Source organism: Alexandromys fortis, unplaced genomic scaffold, assembly GCF_014885135.2.
Source record: "Alexandromys fortis isolate MF-2015 unplaced genomic scaffold, M_Fortis_MF-2015_v1.1 scaffold_82, whole genome shotgun sequence".
Taxonomy (NCBI): Eukaryota; Metazoa; Chordata; class Mammalia; order Rodentia; family Cricetidae; genus Alexandromys; species Alexandromys fortis.
In genome coordinates, this window is record NW_026067963.1 from 2,049,871 (window position 1) to 2,065,469 (window position 15,599).

At 46.7% G+C, this 15,599-nt stretch overlaps 1 protein-coding gene across 6 annotated transcripts in view; it reads right to left on the minus strand.

The window, feature by feature from the left end:
* Positions 1-15,599, minus strand: part of Nin (ninein) — a 101,386-nt gene that overhangs the window by 48,312 nt on the left and 37,475 nt on the right. For all 6 annotated transcript variants that reach the window (XM_050153652.1, XM_050153656.1, XM_050153654.1 and 3 more), the window contains 2 exons: positions 2,835-2,874; positions 737-927 (listed from right to left, as the gene is read on the minus strand). In XM_050153652.1, coding sequence (XP_050009609.1) covers positions 737-927; positions 2,835-2,874 — 231 coding nt within the window. The remainder of the gene's footprint in view (positions 1-736; positions 928-2,834; positions 2,875-15,599) is intronic.

The window sequence follows — 15,599 nt, forward strand, 5'->3', positions numbered from 1 at the left end:
CCCCCCGCAGGCAGCCAGAGTGGTGTCAGATATCATTAGACTCAAGGATCCTGGAGCAATGGCTGTCTCCTAACCTCCAACTCTCCCTAATCTTTTTGTAGCTTTTTGAAAGACTTGTCTCGTGCATTTTCCGGTGCTTCCCGGCTATTCACACACTAATCCTGGAGATCTCTCGATTCCTCATAAAGCATAAAGCAGATTCTCAAGACCCTTTACACCTTCAAAGTCGCCAGCCTACCTGACCCCATTACCTCATGGGCCTGAATCTGGCTGTTCCTCACAGCAAGGCTCCCCGAACACCAGTCTGCAAACTTCAGACCGAGGTTGCTGAGGCTGCCTGTCCCATGCACCACTCTGTGTCCCCAAGTGACAAACGATGACACTGAGATCTTTCCAGAACCGCAAACCCAGCAGCCCGGCCTTCAAAACACTCTAATTCCAGTCTCTGGCCTTCCTTAATTCTTCCATGTTTCCCCACATTTTCCTCTTTTGGGTGATGCTTCTACAGCTATATGCCAGCAGTGCTGAGCTTGTCTGGTTATCTCATATGAGGTAACATAGCACAGTAGGGGACCGGAAGCTCAGTTACATCAGCTTTGATTTCTGCCACACAGCATGACTTTCCCAAAGACAAAAAGAGTGTACAAGTAGGCTGTCTTTCTAGGAAGAAAGAATGCAAGTCTCTCACAGGGTAGCCACAGTATCAGCCCCAAATGAGAACAAAGCACCGGGTTACCGCTCCATCCACGTTCTGTAAGCCGTACTGTTCACAGATGGAAACCAGCTTCTTCCGGTTCAGGTGACCATCTCGAGTGATCCCCAGATCTTCGCAAACCTCTTGCAGTTTCTCTTCTATCCAGTCTTGGGGAGGGCAAGACCCACTGTGTGAAGCATTCAGGTCATCCGGGTTCCAAAACCTCAGCTGACCTAAAATCAAGCATAGACTGTGTTGTGTTCAAAGGATTCCCACAGGGATGGTGGCTGTGACAGAAAACGTACCTTTGGAAAGTAAATCTTTCAATTGTTTTTATACTTTTGCATCTCTGAGTGTTTTGCTTGCATATATGTCTGCGCACCACATGTACATGGTGTCCACGGAGGAACTACAGTTACAGTTACAGAGGTGCTACTGGGACTCGAACCTGGGTCCTCTGAAAGAACAATTAGTACTCTTAACTACAAAACCATCTCTCTATCCTCAAATACATATTGTATGAGACAACTATAAATATTGCCCCTGCTTTGATTTGGTGCTGACGTCCCATTGTAAATTGGAGGCATTTTTTTTGCTCTGGGACGGCCACCCACAAGAAAGGAACATTATCTCACACTGAGGAGACACAGGTCAAAGGCCTCAACTGAGGCCTTCCCAGAATTTTTTATTTCTGTTTTCTTTCTGGCCTAAGCATCACAGCCTCTTTTCCTGGGAAGGAAACAACATAATGAGCCTTTCAAGGTTCAGCTAGTCTCCAAATCTCCCTGACCCACAGAAACCCAAGAATGCAACTTAAAAGAAGACGTGGCAAGCTGAAGGATACAATCTGTTTGAAGAGAGGGCCCGGCTACTTATTGAAGCACAAGACTATTTATCTGGTATTAACCATCTTGCTTCTAAATTGGAGCTGTAAATGTGAGAGCCCGTGAAGTCATCATGGGATAACTATCGGACCTATTTTCTGTACCTGGAAGAACCACTGACGACGGAAAGGACTAATTAGTGTCATTCGGGCCATTTATTGACAGAAATTAAACCCATCACTATCCTGTTAGTTTAGGCTGGCGAGCCAGAGCACACATTGTTTTAATTATCCTTAACCACAGCTCATCTGGGGTTAGCAGAAGAGAAAGCGGAGGGCTCCTGCTGCTGAACCACAGTGCCATCTGGTGGCCAGAGGATCAATGTGTTCTACTTCAAGTGTATGATCAATACGGGACACTTGGAAAGGATGTACTTACCAGGACATTCACATTCCTTTGAGAGTCTGAACAGAGACTAACTGGTCTGCAAGTGGGCTGCTACATATTAGAAGCTATGGTGGTTTGAATGAAAATGGTTCCCCTATAGGCTCAAAGGGAGTGGCACTATTAGGAGGTGTGGCCTTGTTGGAGGTGTGTCACTTGGGGGCGGGCTTTAAAGTCTCAGAAGCTCAAGCCTGGCCAGTATCATTGCCACTTCTTGCTGCCTGCCGATTCAGATGGAGAACTAGCATCTACCTCTCAAGCACAAAGTCTCCCTGCATGCCTCCATGCTTCCTAACATGATAACGGACTAAACCTATGAACTGTAAGCCAGTCCCAATGGAATGTTTTCCTTTGTAAGAGTTGCCAGGGTCATGGTGTCTCTTCACAGCCATAAGAACCCCGAGTAGCCGTCTTTCAGGTCATATGAATAGCTAGGACTTGAAGATGAAGTATCACTTGGAAATGTTGTTTGCTTTTTTTCTGGTGCTGTTGGTCCTAATGTCAATGCCCAGCTAGCTTCCAGGGAAGGAGCAAGCAAGTGGGTACAGAGTGCCTGCCTCAGCCATAGTAGCTAAGGGCAGTCCCCGCCTACCTCCTCGGCAGTCCCCACCCACTGTCCACCGCCTTAGCAGTCCCCACCCACTGCCCACCTTCTCAGCAGTCCCCGCCCACCTCCTCAGTAGTCCCCACCCACTGCCAACCTTCTCAGCAGTCCCCACCCACCTCCTCAGTAGTCCCCACCCACTGTCCACCGCCTTAGCAGTCCCCACCCACTGCCCACCTTCTCAGCAGTTCCCGCCCACCTCCTCAGTAGTCCCCACCCACTGCCCACCTTCTCAGCAGTCCCCTCCCACCCAAACGCTCTCTCTTACCTTCTGCTTCATACTCCTCACTGTGCTGTGTCTTCCAGTGCTAGAAAAGGCAGCAGCAGATTAGTGCACATTTAAACCCAACAGGCTGAAACCTCCTGAAATAGACTGTTCTTTGCAGGCCTGGCCAGCACTAGCACAAGGTGCTGCCTTTGCAGGCCACTAAGAACTTGTCATTTTCAAAGTTACTTCTTCAGTGACAAATCCTGTTACAACCCCTTAAACCAGCCCCAAACAAACGCCCAGAGTTTGCCAACCAACAAATGTTCATCCAAATTCCTAAGTTTGTTCTTCAGTAAGTGCAGACTGAGTGTTCACCTTCATGCTATGTTTAGGGGCCTCAACCAAGAGCAGAACACACATATCTTTTGTCTGAAAAGGCACATACGTGAAGGAGGGGCAGAAAGATTGCAGGAGCCAGAGCATCAGCTATGCCCACTGAGTCTCACCAACACAACTACCTAAACAACAGCAGAGCAAGGAGAGCACTAATGCGCATGCCAAGGTGGGCGGAGCCTCAACCTCACACAAAGAAGAGCGGACAACTGTGGAATGCTTAGAGTAGAAGAAATAAGTCTTCCCTCGGGAAGAGCACACCAAGCCCTGAAGACCTACATATGAGTAACAGTGTATAGACTGAGCAGGCTATATTCAGGAATATCTATGAATAGACATCAACATATGCATGTAAGAATTAATGGAAGAAAGAGACCACGCATGAATTTAGAGAGCAAGGAGGTGTGCTATAGTAGGAGGGCTAGGCGTGAGAAGAGGGAAGGGAGAGCTGTAATTATACTGTAATCTCAAAAAGTACCGAAGCTAATGAAGACACGGGGGCCAGAAAGAGGAAGATGTGACGGTTCTCGGGTAGGAAATGTCAGGCTTGGAAGGTGAGGGTGGACATCCTAAAAGCAGCAACAGCTAAACTGAGCCCTGAGGGCCATCTGCACCACAAAGAGCAAAGCCAACAGGAGGAGTCATTCATATTTGCTGAAGGAACATGTCAGGTGTGCTTGCCACTGAGCGCAGACACAGATGTGGTCTAAACATCTGTTTAGAGGAAACTAAACACACTCCGTGCTGGAAGTAAATGACGCCGAGCTTGAGGGAACTGAACTAGTCCATCTACAGACCCTTATCAGAATGAGGTTCCAGTGCGTCTCCTCCGAGGTCAGAGCATATGGATTTTGTACTGATAAATACCCACTCATCCCAAATCAGGAACAAATCCAGCCCCTGGTCCACTGGCCAAGTTCTCTGTCAATCTTCCATGGACCAGTTATAACATGTAGTTCCTTAGCGGCTTTGGTTGTTCTGCAAATGGTCTGGGCTTCCCGAGCAAGCTGCCTAGTGCTCCCATCCCACAGCGAGGCTCCACACTGAGAAAAGAGGCCTCCTCTTATCAGAATCTAGGCTGCTATCATAGCAAACAACTGTAATCCGCAGATGTGCTGGCCCATGCCTATAAATACCAACACTCAGGAGGCAGAAGTAAGGGGCCTGGGAGCTTTGTGTAAGTGTGGGCTTCGTCACAGCCACAGGGAGACTGGACTATTTGGGAGGATAGTGAGAGGGGCAGATCAGGACAAAGCATAATGACGTATGTGAACAAAACTTGTTTCTTTGCACACAGGCAAAATAGATGATAGATAGATAGATAGATAGATAGATAGATAGATAGATAGAAAAATTAAAAAGGGAAGGAAACCAGATAAAAATTTTATGAATAAGGTTGCCTTTTATCCTAGATATTGAGAATATTATTGAGAATATACTAAAGAGAGAAACCTGTTCTCTGAGATGGTTGAACTGCATAACGCTGGTTGATTTCTTAGACTCCTGAAATAAACACAGCAGGAAGACGGGCCTAATTAACTCCTGTCTGCAGAGCCTGGATTCCTCACGGCAGATGGTGCGTCGTGTAAAGACGCGTCCATCAAACACTGTCTTTCAGTAGTTCGAGTTGACACGACTTAGCAGTCTTTCTGGCAGCCTCAGCAGGTCTAGCCATTCCTCAGACTCACGCATCGTCTTAGCTACCCGACAGAAACAACCTTAGGATGGAGGGGTTTGTCTCAACGTACAGCTCCAGGACCTGACACAGACCATCATGGAAGGGGGTGCATGACACAGGAGACAGCTAGACACACTGTGTCCCCGGTCAGGAAGCAGAGGGCCATGGATGCTTCTGTTCATGCTACTTTTCCTCCTCTTTGTTCGGTCTGGGACCCCAGCTCACGGAATGGTACTGCCCACAGTTAATGCGGATCTAATCTAGCTAACCCCTCACTGGTAAGCCCAGGAGCTTGTCTCCAAGTGACTCTAGATCCCATCAAATTAACAATATTAGCCATTATGCTCACGGTGGTGATCTCCTCTTCACTGAGGGAGAAAGGTCTACTAAGATTCATAGTTTCTTATTTCCTAGGGACCCTAAAGATGCCACGGACTCAGCTAAGCTGAAAACTCAAAGTGAAATCCTGAAACAGAATATTCTTGCTAAACTGAAGCTCGCCAAAGTCCATGTTCTCAGGATAACCAAGTCACCTGCAGCCATTCAGATCACAGCTGAAAGTGACTGACGGACAAGGCCCTGCTGGGTGAACCGGCAGAGCCCAGGTGAGTCCTCCTTGTCCTCTTGAGGTTATAATTTCATCGCCTCAATTGCCGACGCTTCTAGAGAAAGATGGAGGTCTACGCTGATAGATGTGTGCAGCCTGGAGGGAGGGAGGAGCAGGCAAAAGACCTCCCTGGATTTCCTCAGTTACTGTGTCTGACCAGGATTAGACTGCTGGAATACATAAAGCTTCAAACCCATAGAGGCCCGCTAACGAAAGCATCCTGCCTGCTAACAGATTGAGTCAAATGCCCACCCTACCTTGGCTCCTGAAATTATGCAATTCATTATTCAACATCCGAGTACCCTAAAATCGAACCGACTAAATCCACTTATAACATATTAAATATGACCTCTGAACCATTGGTCCAAATGAAACTATTAAGCTACAAGTTGTTCACGACCATTTTTTTTATTTTTTTTTTATTTTTTATTTTTTATTTTTTTTATTTTTATTTTTATTTTATTTTTTTTTGCTCTTTCTCACCAGGAGTAGCCAAAACCCAGCAGGGTGAGAGATGAATGAGCGACATCAAGATGGGAGATAAAAGGAAAATGGGAGAGGATCTTCAGAACTCATTAGAAAAGAAGGGTAAATAACTTTGTGAGCTCCCAGAGTACGACCATTTTTTTTAATGGTAGACAGTGATGGGGGACATGGGAGGAAAATGTTTTCATTGAGCTCAAAGCATAAAGAGCCTCTGCAGGGATATAGCATCTGGGAACAAAAATGAAAGAGCAACAGCCAGCTTCAAAAAGTCTTTAATAACAATTCCTGAAGTGACGGGGTTCGTGTGGTTTCAGTTTGTGTGGTTTCTCACATTTCCTCATGAACTTCCCCGTGCATGTTAAAATAGAGAGCGGAAGCAGAGTTTCCAGTGTCTCACACGTCTACAGTCAGGGTGGGCGTGCCCACCCCCACCACCGGCCCACCACCGTCCAGGATAGCCCCTGCCCGCTCACTTCTTTCTCACCTCTGCCCACTGGAAGGCCCAGAATGGAGACTATGCTAGATTTGGAACTAGACTGCCTGGTATTGAATCCCAATTTACTTATGGAGTTAATCTTAAGTAAGTTGCTTGACCTCTTTGGCCTTAGTTTATCTCTCTATAAAATGGGAACAAAGGCCGGGAGGTGGTGGAGCAACGCCTTTAATCCCAGGCAGAGGCAGGCGGATCTCTGTGAATTCGAGGCCAGCCTGGTCTACAAGAGCTAGTTCCAGGACAGGAACCAAAAAAGCTACGGAGAAATCCTGTCTCGAAAATCCAAAAGAAAAGAAAACGTATTAATTTAAAAATAATAAAATACCTATAACAAAGGGGGCAGATAAAATGAAACTCAAAACTACTAACAAATCATAAAAATGCAGCCACATGCATGCCAAAATAAAGTACAGCTAATATTTTAGTGTCTCTAAATGAGCTTCAAATTGAAACTTAAATGCTCTCATGAGTCCTTAGAGTAAATCTGGTGTTCACTACTTTATTTTCTATCCCCTTAATATCCTACACTACTTTACTAGTAAGCCTCATGAGAACAAGGTTGACAGCTCTCTTACACACCATATTTTAATTACTGCTAATACATATAACACAGGTATATGGGAACAAAGCAGTGTGAATTTACTGAAGTATATGAGCCAAGTGCTTAGCACTGTGCCTGGCACATACTCACAATAGCCTTGCTATTTTTGTGGGGGCTCCTCTGTAGGCAATACACATGAAATTTGTATTTGTGGAATTCTTTTCACCCCTATATTAAAAATTAAATCTTTCAATTCGGCTATGTCTCTGGAAGTATCTGTGCATTCTTTTTTTAAAGGATTTTATTTTATTTAATCATGTTCATGTGTGTCTGCGTCGAATATACACAGGTGAGACCAGAAGGTGTCAGATCTCCTGGAGTTAAGACTTCCAGGCAGTGGTGAGCAGCCTGACATGATGCTGGGAACTGAACTGACAGCGGGGTGGGGGGCATCCTCTGCCGGAACGGTACCCTAACCACTGAGTGCCGGCAAAAATGCACAGGGCACAGATGGCAGCTCACCTCAGCAGCATTCACAGCGATGTGGTTCACTCAACACCACACAAGGTCACAGGAGCTAAAACCGGGCTCGTAACTGTCATTACTGAACCGCCATGATTGAATTATCTAAGTATTTAAGCCACAGCTCCCACTCCCACCAAGTCTGAAGCAGCCCTGTTCATGGCAGCAATGTGCATGGATATTACTACTTTCGTAATGAAAATGGCTTTATGTATCAAAATAAAAGTATTCACACTCTTCAACCCAATAATCTCATTAGTTATCTAAAGAAAATTTCAAAAAAAAGAAAAGGGAGAAAGCCATGCGCACAAATATGTATACTGAGGTACTAAAACAACAAAGTATTTAAAACTACTTAAATATTCAACAATAGGGAATAAAGTATAATGATACCACATAATGTAGTCACTAAAAGCAATTAAAAAACCATGTAGGGACATGGGGAAACATTTTAATAAATGTTAAATGAAAGAACATAACAAAAATGCGATCTGTGCTATGATTATTGCTGGCAGCAAATATTTATATAACCAGACAAAGACCAGAAGGAAATAGGTAATAAAAACAGGACTCGTTTTAGTTGAGGGACTATAGGATAAACTCTTATTCTCTCCACTGTTCTAAAGGATTTTCTGCAGCATTAACAAGCTTAGCTCTCAGTGCCCTCGCTAACTTAACTGTAGCAGCTCGGGGTTCTCCCCCTCTGGGAGTCACCTTCTGCGACAGACTGGTGGCTGCAGGTTGGAGGGAAGCCAGGGTTGCTGAGGCAGGTGAACACTACCAATGTCTCCTGAGCTCAGCAGAGCATGGGTCCATCAGAGACCCTCAGTGAAGCCTTGCCGTGGGGACAGCAATCGTCCCAAAGTTCAGTCCTGAGAAAGCCCAACACTAGGCATGCCATGGGCACTGCCCTGGAGTTCATAGCACATCTGACCACCTTCATAAGACCTCCAACATTCCGTCATGGAGTGGGGAGGGGCTCACAGGGCCCCACCCCTGCCTGAGACTTTGTAGGCAGTTAATGGTGGCTGGGGATAGGAATGCTGTTCTCTTCAGTGGCATAGCCAGCCACTGATCAGTGCCCATGTTCCCATAAATAACTCCTTCCATAAGCAACCTGAATTAAACACAGGGAATCACCAACAAAGACATGACAGCAGAAAGGGGGCTGGTCAGAGAAAGGGATCAGCGGTGAATATAATCAAAACACATGGCGTACGTGCATGCAGATGTACCATATATGTTAGCAGAGGATGAAAGGGTAGCCCAGCCCAGTCCCGCTTCCAAAGCCCAGGCATCACTTAGCAGCAATGGTTTCTCAAAAAACGTGAAGATGATGGGTCCCAGGGTGAGGGATAACAAGCCGAACTGAACTCTGGGTGACAGTCTCCCCAGCATCCTCCCATGGTCTTTGGTAAGAAGATGGACCTGGGGCCATCTGTGGGAGGCAGTGAATTCACCCTAACGGCTCCATCTCATTCCAAGATCACCTCTGCCAAAGACCAGAGTTCCCCACCCTGACATGACCAAAGTCTGCCTCTCCTTAGTCTAAAGGAAGGGTCTGTTCCTTTAAGAGGGAGGGAGGCTCATAAAAGCTGAATGTTTGTTATTAAATTGCGATTTGAGGGGATGGGGTGGGTAAGGGAAGAGCCGATTCATTCACGCTTCATTTATTTTCATTCTTACTGCCTGGAGCCAGTGAGTCCAATTAAAAAGCTGGAGTGTGTGGGGGGGGGGAGATTAGATCATTCAGTTACAGAAACAGCACCAATAAAAGGAGGCATCATTGTGGAACAGGGTCCTTTAATTGCTGATGGTCACCCTAGTGAAGTGAGGGCTGGCAGGTGGCCTCCAGGCACAGGTCCATCCAGAGAACTGGAGGGTAATCAGGAAGGGCCCTGAAAGGCAAGAGCAGGGAGGCCCAAGGCTGGGGTGCTGAATCCAACAGAAGAGACTTTGCCATTCAGTCCTGTAAAGCCATGGGGGGGGGTCCTCTGAGTGGGTGGGTGCATGTGAGCACTGGGTGAGGGGCGGGTCTCAGCACATGTAAACATCACTCCACACACCTTGGGTGCTCAGGACCCAGGGAGGCAAAGTCACACAGGGCTGGGCAGAGACTGTTCTGTTTAGGGACCTCCTGCTACTGCTCACTCACAAAGTGGGGATGTGCTCCACCCCATGAGTGGAACATGGAGGTGTGAGTGTCTTAAGAGACGGCCAAACTACTGCTATCTTTCCATCAGAACAATGATGTGGTCGGGAGGTTGAACTCCAAAGCTGGACCGCTGAGGCTCATTGCCCTTTAGTGGCATGGCTACTTTGGCCAAATCACTTACCTTCCCGTGCCTCAGTCTCCCCATAGGTAAATGCATAGCAGCTCTTCCCTGTGAAGGCATGCTTCACAGTGGAAAGCACTGGACAGTGCCAGGGTCTATGTGATGCTTAGGAGGTCTACTTACTAAATAGAGTAAGGAGCTAGCAGCCACTCTCCTTGCTCCTTGATGCTCGGAACAGGAGGAGGATGGAAGACACAGCAGACGGCCCAATGTCAGCTTTAGGAATGAGGGGAATGAGCAACCACAGCTCTAACAGGTAAAGTGGCTCCATTCTCAGTTCACCCTGTCTACGCCTAACAAAGATACCTTCGGATATAAAACATCTTCGTGACCATAAACAATGCAATGGTCAATTATGCCTTAGGAAGACTGGGGGTGGAAGGAGCTAAGGGTTTGGCATGGTAATTGTGTTGGAGCTATCAACTGGGACCCAACTTGGGAGAAGCCCCCCCCCCCCCCCCCCCCCCGACCTTCCTCTCCACAGAGGCTCCTGGATCAGTACAGCTGGCATGGGCTACCCTGCGATTCCTTATTTACAGGGAAGATTCAGGAGATGGGGTCAGAGGTTTCCTGGCCCCCAAATGGCTGCTACAGAAAGCGGTCCTCACCCTTCTCGGTTAGACAAAGGATGCCCTTGCACCCATCCCAAGGGTCACACATCTTAATGTCACACTGGCCATTGTGGCCAGCTGGATTGTTTTACAGCTGGCTGAGGTACCCTGGACACATCAGCCACAATGCACCAATTTCAGGAATGCTTTCATCAGAGGGACACCTGCTTTGGGGGACTACAGAGCAGATGGCCAAAGTCTCTTGGATCCCTGGCTTCTAGCCCCAAAGTGGAGCCAGCATCTGCAGCCTTCGGACCATGTGTCGCGCCCCCCCCCCCACCCAATAGGCCAGCCACCACCTTCGGACCACATGCCCCCCCCCACAATAGGCCAGCCATTGCCTTCGGACCGCATGCCCCCACCACAATAGGCCAGCCACTGCCCGCACTAGCCATCTGCTCCAGCTAAGACCTTTGCGCCCTACAGAATGTATGGCTAATTAAAATGATTATGGGCATACACGGGGCTACTCTTCCGAGACAGAGGTTGCTGAGATGATCTCTGCAGCTCAGGAGACTGAAGCACATTAATTTTGAAAAGGGAATGCCTTGTAAAAGCCCAGAGGAAGCACAACACAATTTCCTAGACAGACAAACTCCGCAGAAGGCTGAGACCGAGAGTCAAAGTACAGGGTGTCTCTGAAGAGAACCAGAAATCTGTTTAGGGAGTGTACACATGATTGAAAGCACAGTGGCGTGTTTGGTTCATCTTAAAAGTCTAGAAAGCTGCATTCTGAGCTGGATATGGGAAGCTGATTGTGCCTGGGGGTCTGGCTTTTGTTTCTGCCGGGTGCACTTCCTGGGACTGGGGCTCATTTCCCACTCTGCCACCTCTGGAGGCTAAGGCAGTGGAGAGCCCGGCAGCCCAGCTTCCAGTCTCTCTGTTTTGAACTCGGGGAGGAGCTACTGGGCTGGAATGCAAATTGGTGCCTTCATCTCAGAAGGCAATTAAACGCTGCAAGTAAGAGTCGGGGATAGCGGGAATTAATGTATGGCTTTTAAATGCACACGCATCCACCCAAGTCCTAGTGCACTGCCAAAAAGCCTCCAAGGGCTGCCAATGCAAAGAAATGCCCAGTGAAGCCTCTTCCCTTAGCAAGGCTGGGGGCGAGTGGATTTTAAAGTCTGGAGGCACTGAGGATTGAACCTAAGTTTAGACAAACAGTACCAATGACGCAGGGTCTCACTGAGTAGAACAGGCAGTCTCTACTCTTCTACTCATTACGGCTGCTGAATGGGGGTAAACAAATTTCTGTCTATAAAAGATACCTAATGGTTTGTTGGCAGGGGTGACTATCGTCATTAGTTCAGTTTTGATTTGCTGTCTGTCTTAAGTTTCTTGTTAAAAATTGAGTATCAGAGATTACTGATCTAGAAGGGGGTGGAGCAGAGACAGACTTTAAGGGACACCCTGGTTGTAACTCGGGAAGACGGCCTGGGGTCTCGTAAGAACAAATGTTGTCTTGTTAGCTTCGAAGAGGCTTCTGAGGTATTAGATCCCATATGGGAGGAGTCAAGTGATCTAATGAGACTGACGAACATAAAGGGGAAGGCTGGAATAACATTAATAAAACGTCAACATTAATAAAACGTCGGTCCTGGGCACATCATCCCTAGAGTAGGGAATAAACAGCATCAATGAGGAGACTGTTTTCTTTGTCAAAGAAAGACAAGGGACATAATGGGGATAATGAAAAAATAATGTGTGTGTTTCAACTCTAAGAGCTCTGAGCAGAGCTTCTCTCAGTTACTAAAAAAGTGTGTCCCACAATTAAACACTTATCCAGATAATGGAAATAACTTACAGTTTCACCACCAAGTTATACATATATGAAAATGAACACAAGAGAAAGATAGTCAATTTCAGACTTTTTAAAGCAGCTTGAATTGATGCAGACAGCAAAATCAGTTTTTTTTTGTTTTAGGGTTTTGGGGGGGTTTGTTAACCAAGCACCACCTTCACCTCTCACCTGCATGAATGCAATGCAAAGCCTGGACTCCGTGAACATCCTCGGGCCAACGTGGCCGTCGGACTGAACCCTTCTCCCAGGTTCTCACTTAACTGCAGCGTGTGAGCCAATGGTTTTGACTTACATCCTTATTGTCTGCAGTTGGAGAAATAATTGTTTAAAACCCCTTGTTCTTGATATAGATCTTACTAGACCCAATTCATTCCCTGTGGAGGAAAACAGTTAACAAGGTGTTCCCTGTTTTTCAACTAGGGCAGAAAGCAAAGTGTCCCTGCCCCAGTTGTATTAATTACACAGTCTTTTCTACAAAGCCCGAAGAATGGAGAACAGGATTAAAATGTGTTTGCAAGTGCGCGTGTGCGCGCAGGTGTGCTTTCTTTCCCCTGCTAGCTACCTATGAGGAAACGTGGGCCCAAAGCCCAATGTTCTTTGATAGCTATTTATCAAAGGGGATAAAAATATACTCTTAGAAACCTAAAATCTTCCTTTGGGTTCTTAATGAAGTAAAGCACAATGTCAACCAAGCCATCTCATCAGTCACACCTTAGGCGGGGACCAAGAATGTGCCCTTTGTTGGCCGGGATTCACTAGGAGTAGAATGTCCTCTTGAATTGACTTGGGTGAAAATGATCCCGTTAAAAGAAAAATCGCCACTTTCCTTTCAATCCCAGCCGAGATGAGAGGTCAGACTCCCAAGGGATCCATTGGCAGATAAACACACTAAATCGGAGACCAGGCCCATGGCGGCTGCTGGTGGGCTCTACCTGCCCTGTGAATTAGCACATCCTCTATCCTGCTTTCTGAATGAAATTTCCGAAGGACCACATTCAGCGCTGCAGACTTCCCAGAAATCTTCCTACAGAATGGCTTTATTACCTTGCAGACTACACTTGGTAGGAGAGACATGCTTAATTAGCTAGTTTAGACATTTTTGCTTTCAGAAGGAAAGAATCAAATTGCCTGGTAGAAGCCCAGGGGATGGGGAAGGGCCAGAGATGATGAATATGTTTACTATTCATATTGGGTTTGAACACTGACGAACAGAAACAAAAGCCAAGCATCACCAAATTGTCTCATGGCCAAGTTTATTTTCTTTCTTTCTTTCTTTCTTTCTTTCTTTCTTTCTTTCTTTCTTTCTTTCTTTCTTTCTCTCTCTCTCTCTCTCTCTCTCTCTCTCTCTCTCTCTCTCTCTCTCTCTCTCTCTCTCTCTCTCTCCCTCCCTCCCTCCCTCCCTTTCTCCCTCCCTCCCTCCTTTTCTTAGATGTTATTTCATGTGCATTGGTGTTTTGCCTGCATGTATGTCTGTGTAAGGGCATCAGAGGCCCCGGAACTGGAATTATATTATAGACAGCTGTGATCTGCCATGTGTATGCTGGGAATTGAACTTGGGTCCCCTGGAAGGGCAGCCAGTTCTTTTAACCACTGAGGTATCTCTCCAGCCCCAACGTAGCTTATTTTCATACATTCTGTACAAGGGACACTCGGTAGCTATGGCCTGTGACCATGTGGCCCTCACCCACGACTCCCAACAAAGGCGTACTGTGAGCAGTGCCTACATGTGCTTCAAGCTGCTGGTGCCTAACGAAGCCTGAGGCGTCACATGGGGTTACATTAAATATAAATTTAGCTGCTTTAGCGCAGTCTCTGTGACAGCTTTGCTCACACTTATCTGCATTTGTGGACATTTCCAAGAGTATGAGGAAAGGTGGAGCTACAGGTCAATTGCAGAGAATTACTATGGAGAAATACCAATAATTATGGCTATGCTTACAAGAAAAAGGCTCTCAACCAATGATACAAAAAAGACACGGTGAACTACCACCCCAGAGCCTAGAAATGACAGCCTTAGTGTGGCGGCTTCTGCCTGCAGCAGCCTCCCCTTTGAATAGCCCCAGGGGGAAAAGATGAGCTTCTTACTCTCCCGGTTCAGATACAGCTTGCTTGTGCATCCTGACAGGATGGGTTCCTGGTGGGAAGTGAGGTACCCGGGGATGGCTTTGATAGGTGAGTGGAACACTGTTTTATCCGACCACCCACGCACGCCTCCCTCGGCAGGACCTCAGGAAAAGCATGATTGGACTCAACCTGGAGCTAAAATTAGTTTCCCGCCAGGGAGCACAGCCAGACCTCCCTCTGCTCAACTCCTGTTAACAGGTTTCTGATCTTTTTTTTATTGTCTTCATGGAGAAAATCTAAAGCTACTTTTGGAGGTGGGGGGAGGCAGTGAACAGACCCATTGAGAGTAGGGGAACTGGCAGACCTATAAACTCAGCTAAGCATCCCATCTTGCGAACATAAGAAGTCTGTCTCTAGATCCCCACCTGACATTCACACCAGGGAAGGCCAGGCCCACCCCTTCTATATTGCCTGCGATCTCTGAGTTGAGGTATGATCCCAAAGAATAGATTCTCGACACCTCCAAAGATGTGACACATCCGGGGACATGAGGGTGGCATGCTCACAAAACTAATGCCACAGGACTGTCTGCCTCAGAGAAGCAGCCAGTAAGAGTGAGGCCTCAGCCAGGGTCGCTGGTGGGGAGGAACATTAACCATGTAAAGATGTGTTGTTACATTTGTTTACATTGTAGAAGGCTGCTAGTAAGAGTGAGGCCTCAGCCAGGGTCGCTGGTGTAGAACATTACTTTAACTATATAAATGTGTGTTACATTTGTTTATGCTACATTTGTTTATTATGTAAAGATGTGTTGCTGTTTCACCTTGCCTGCCTAAGGCACCTGACTGGGCTAATAAAAAGCCGAACAACCAATAGCTAGGCAGTAGAGGGATAGGCAGGGCTGGTGGGGAGAGAGAATAAGCAGGAGGAGGAATCTAGGCTTGAGAAAGAATGAGAAGGAGATGCCTGGTACCAGCTTCCGGGCAGTAGCTAGCCAGACAGACACAGAGGAAAACATACAGAATGAAAGAAAGGTAAAAAGTGCCAAGGCAAAAAGTGATGAAGAGAAACAGGTTAAAATAAGTTATAAGAGCTAGCAAGAAACAGGCCTAATATAAGGCCAAGCATTCATAACTAATAATAAGTCTCTATGTCATGATTCAGAAGCTGTTTAATGGCCCAAAAGGAAGTCTGCTACATACAGGTCACAGCCACACAAAGTGGGATTTGTCCTTTGAACCCCAACAGGAAAATTCAAAGCTTGAAGGGATAAATTGATTTGAAAATGATAGG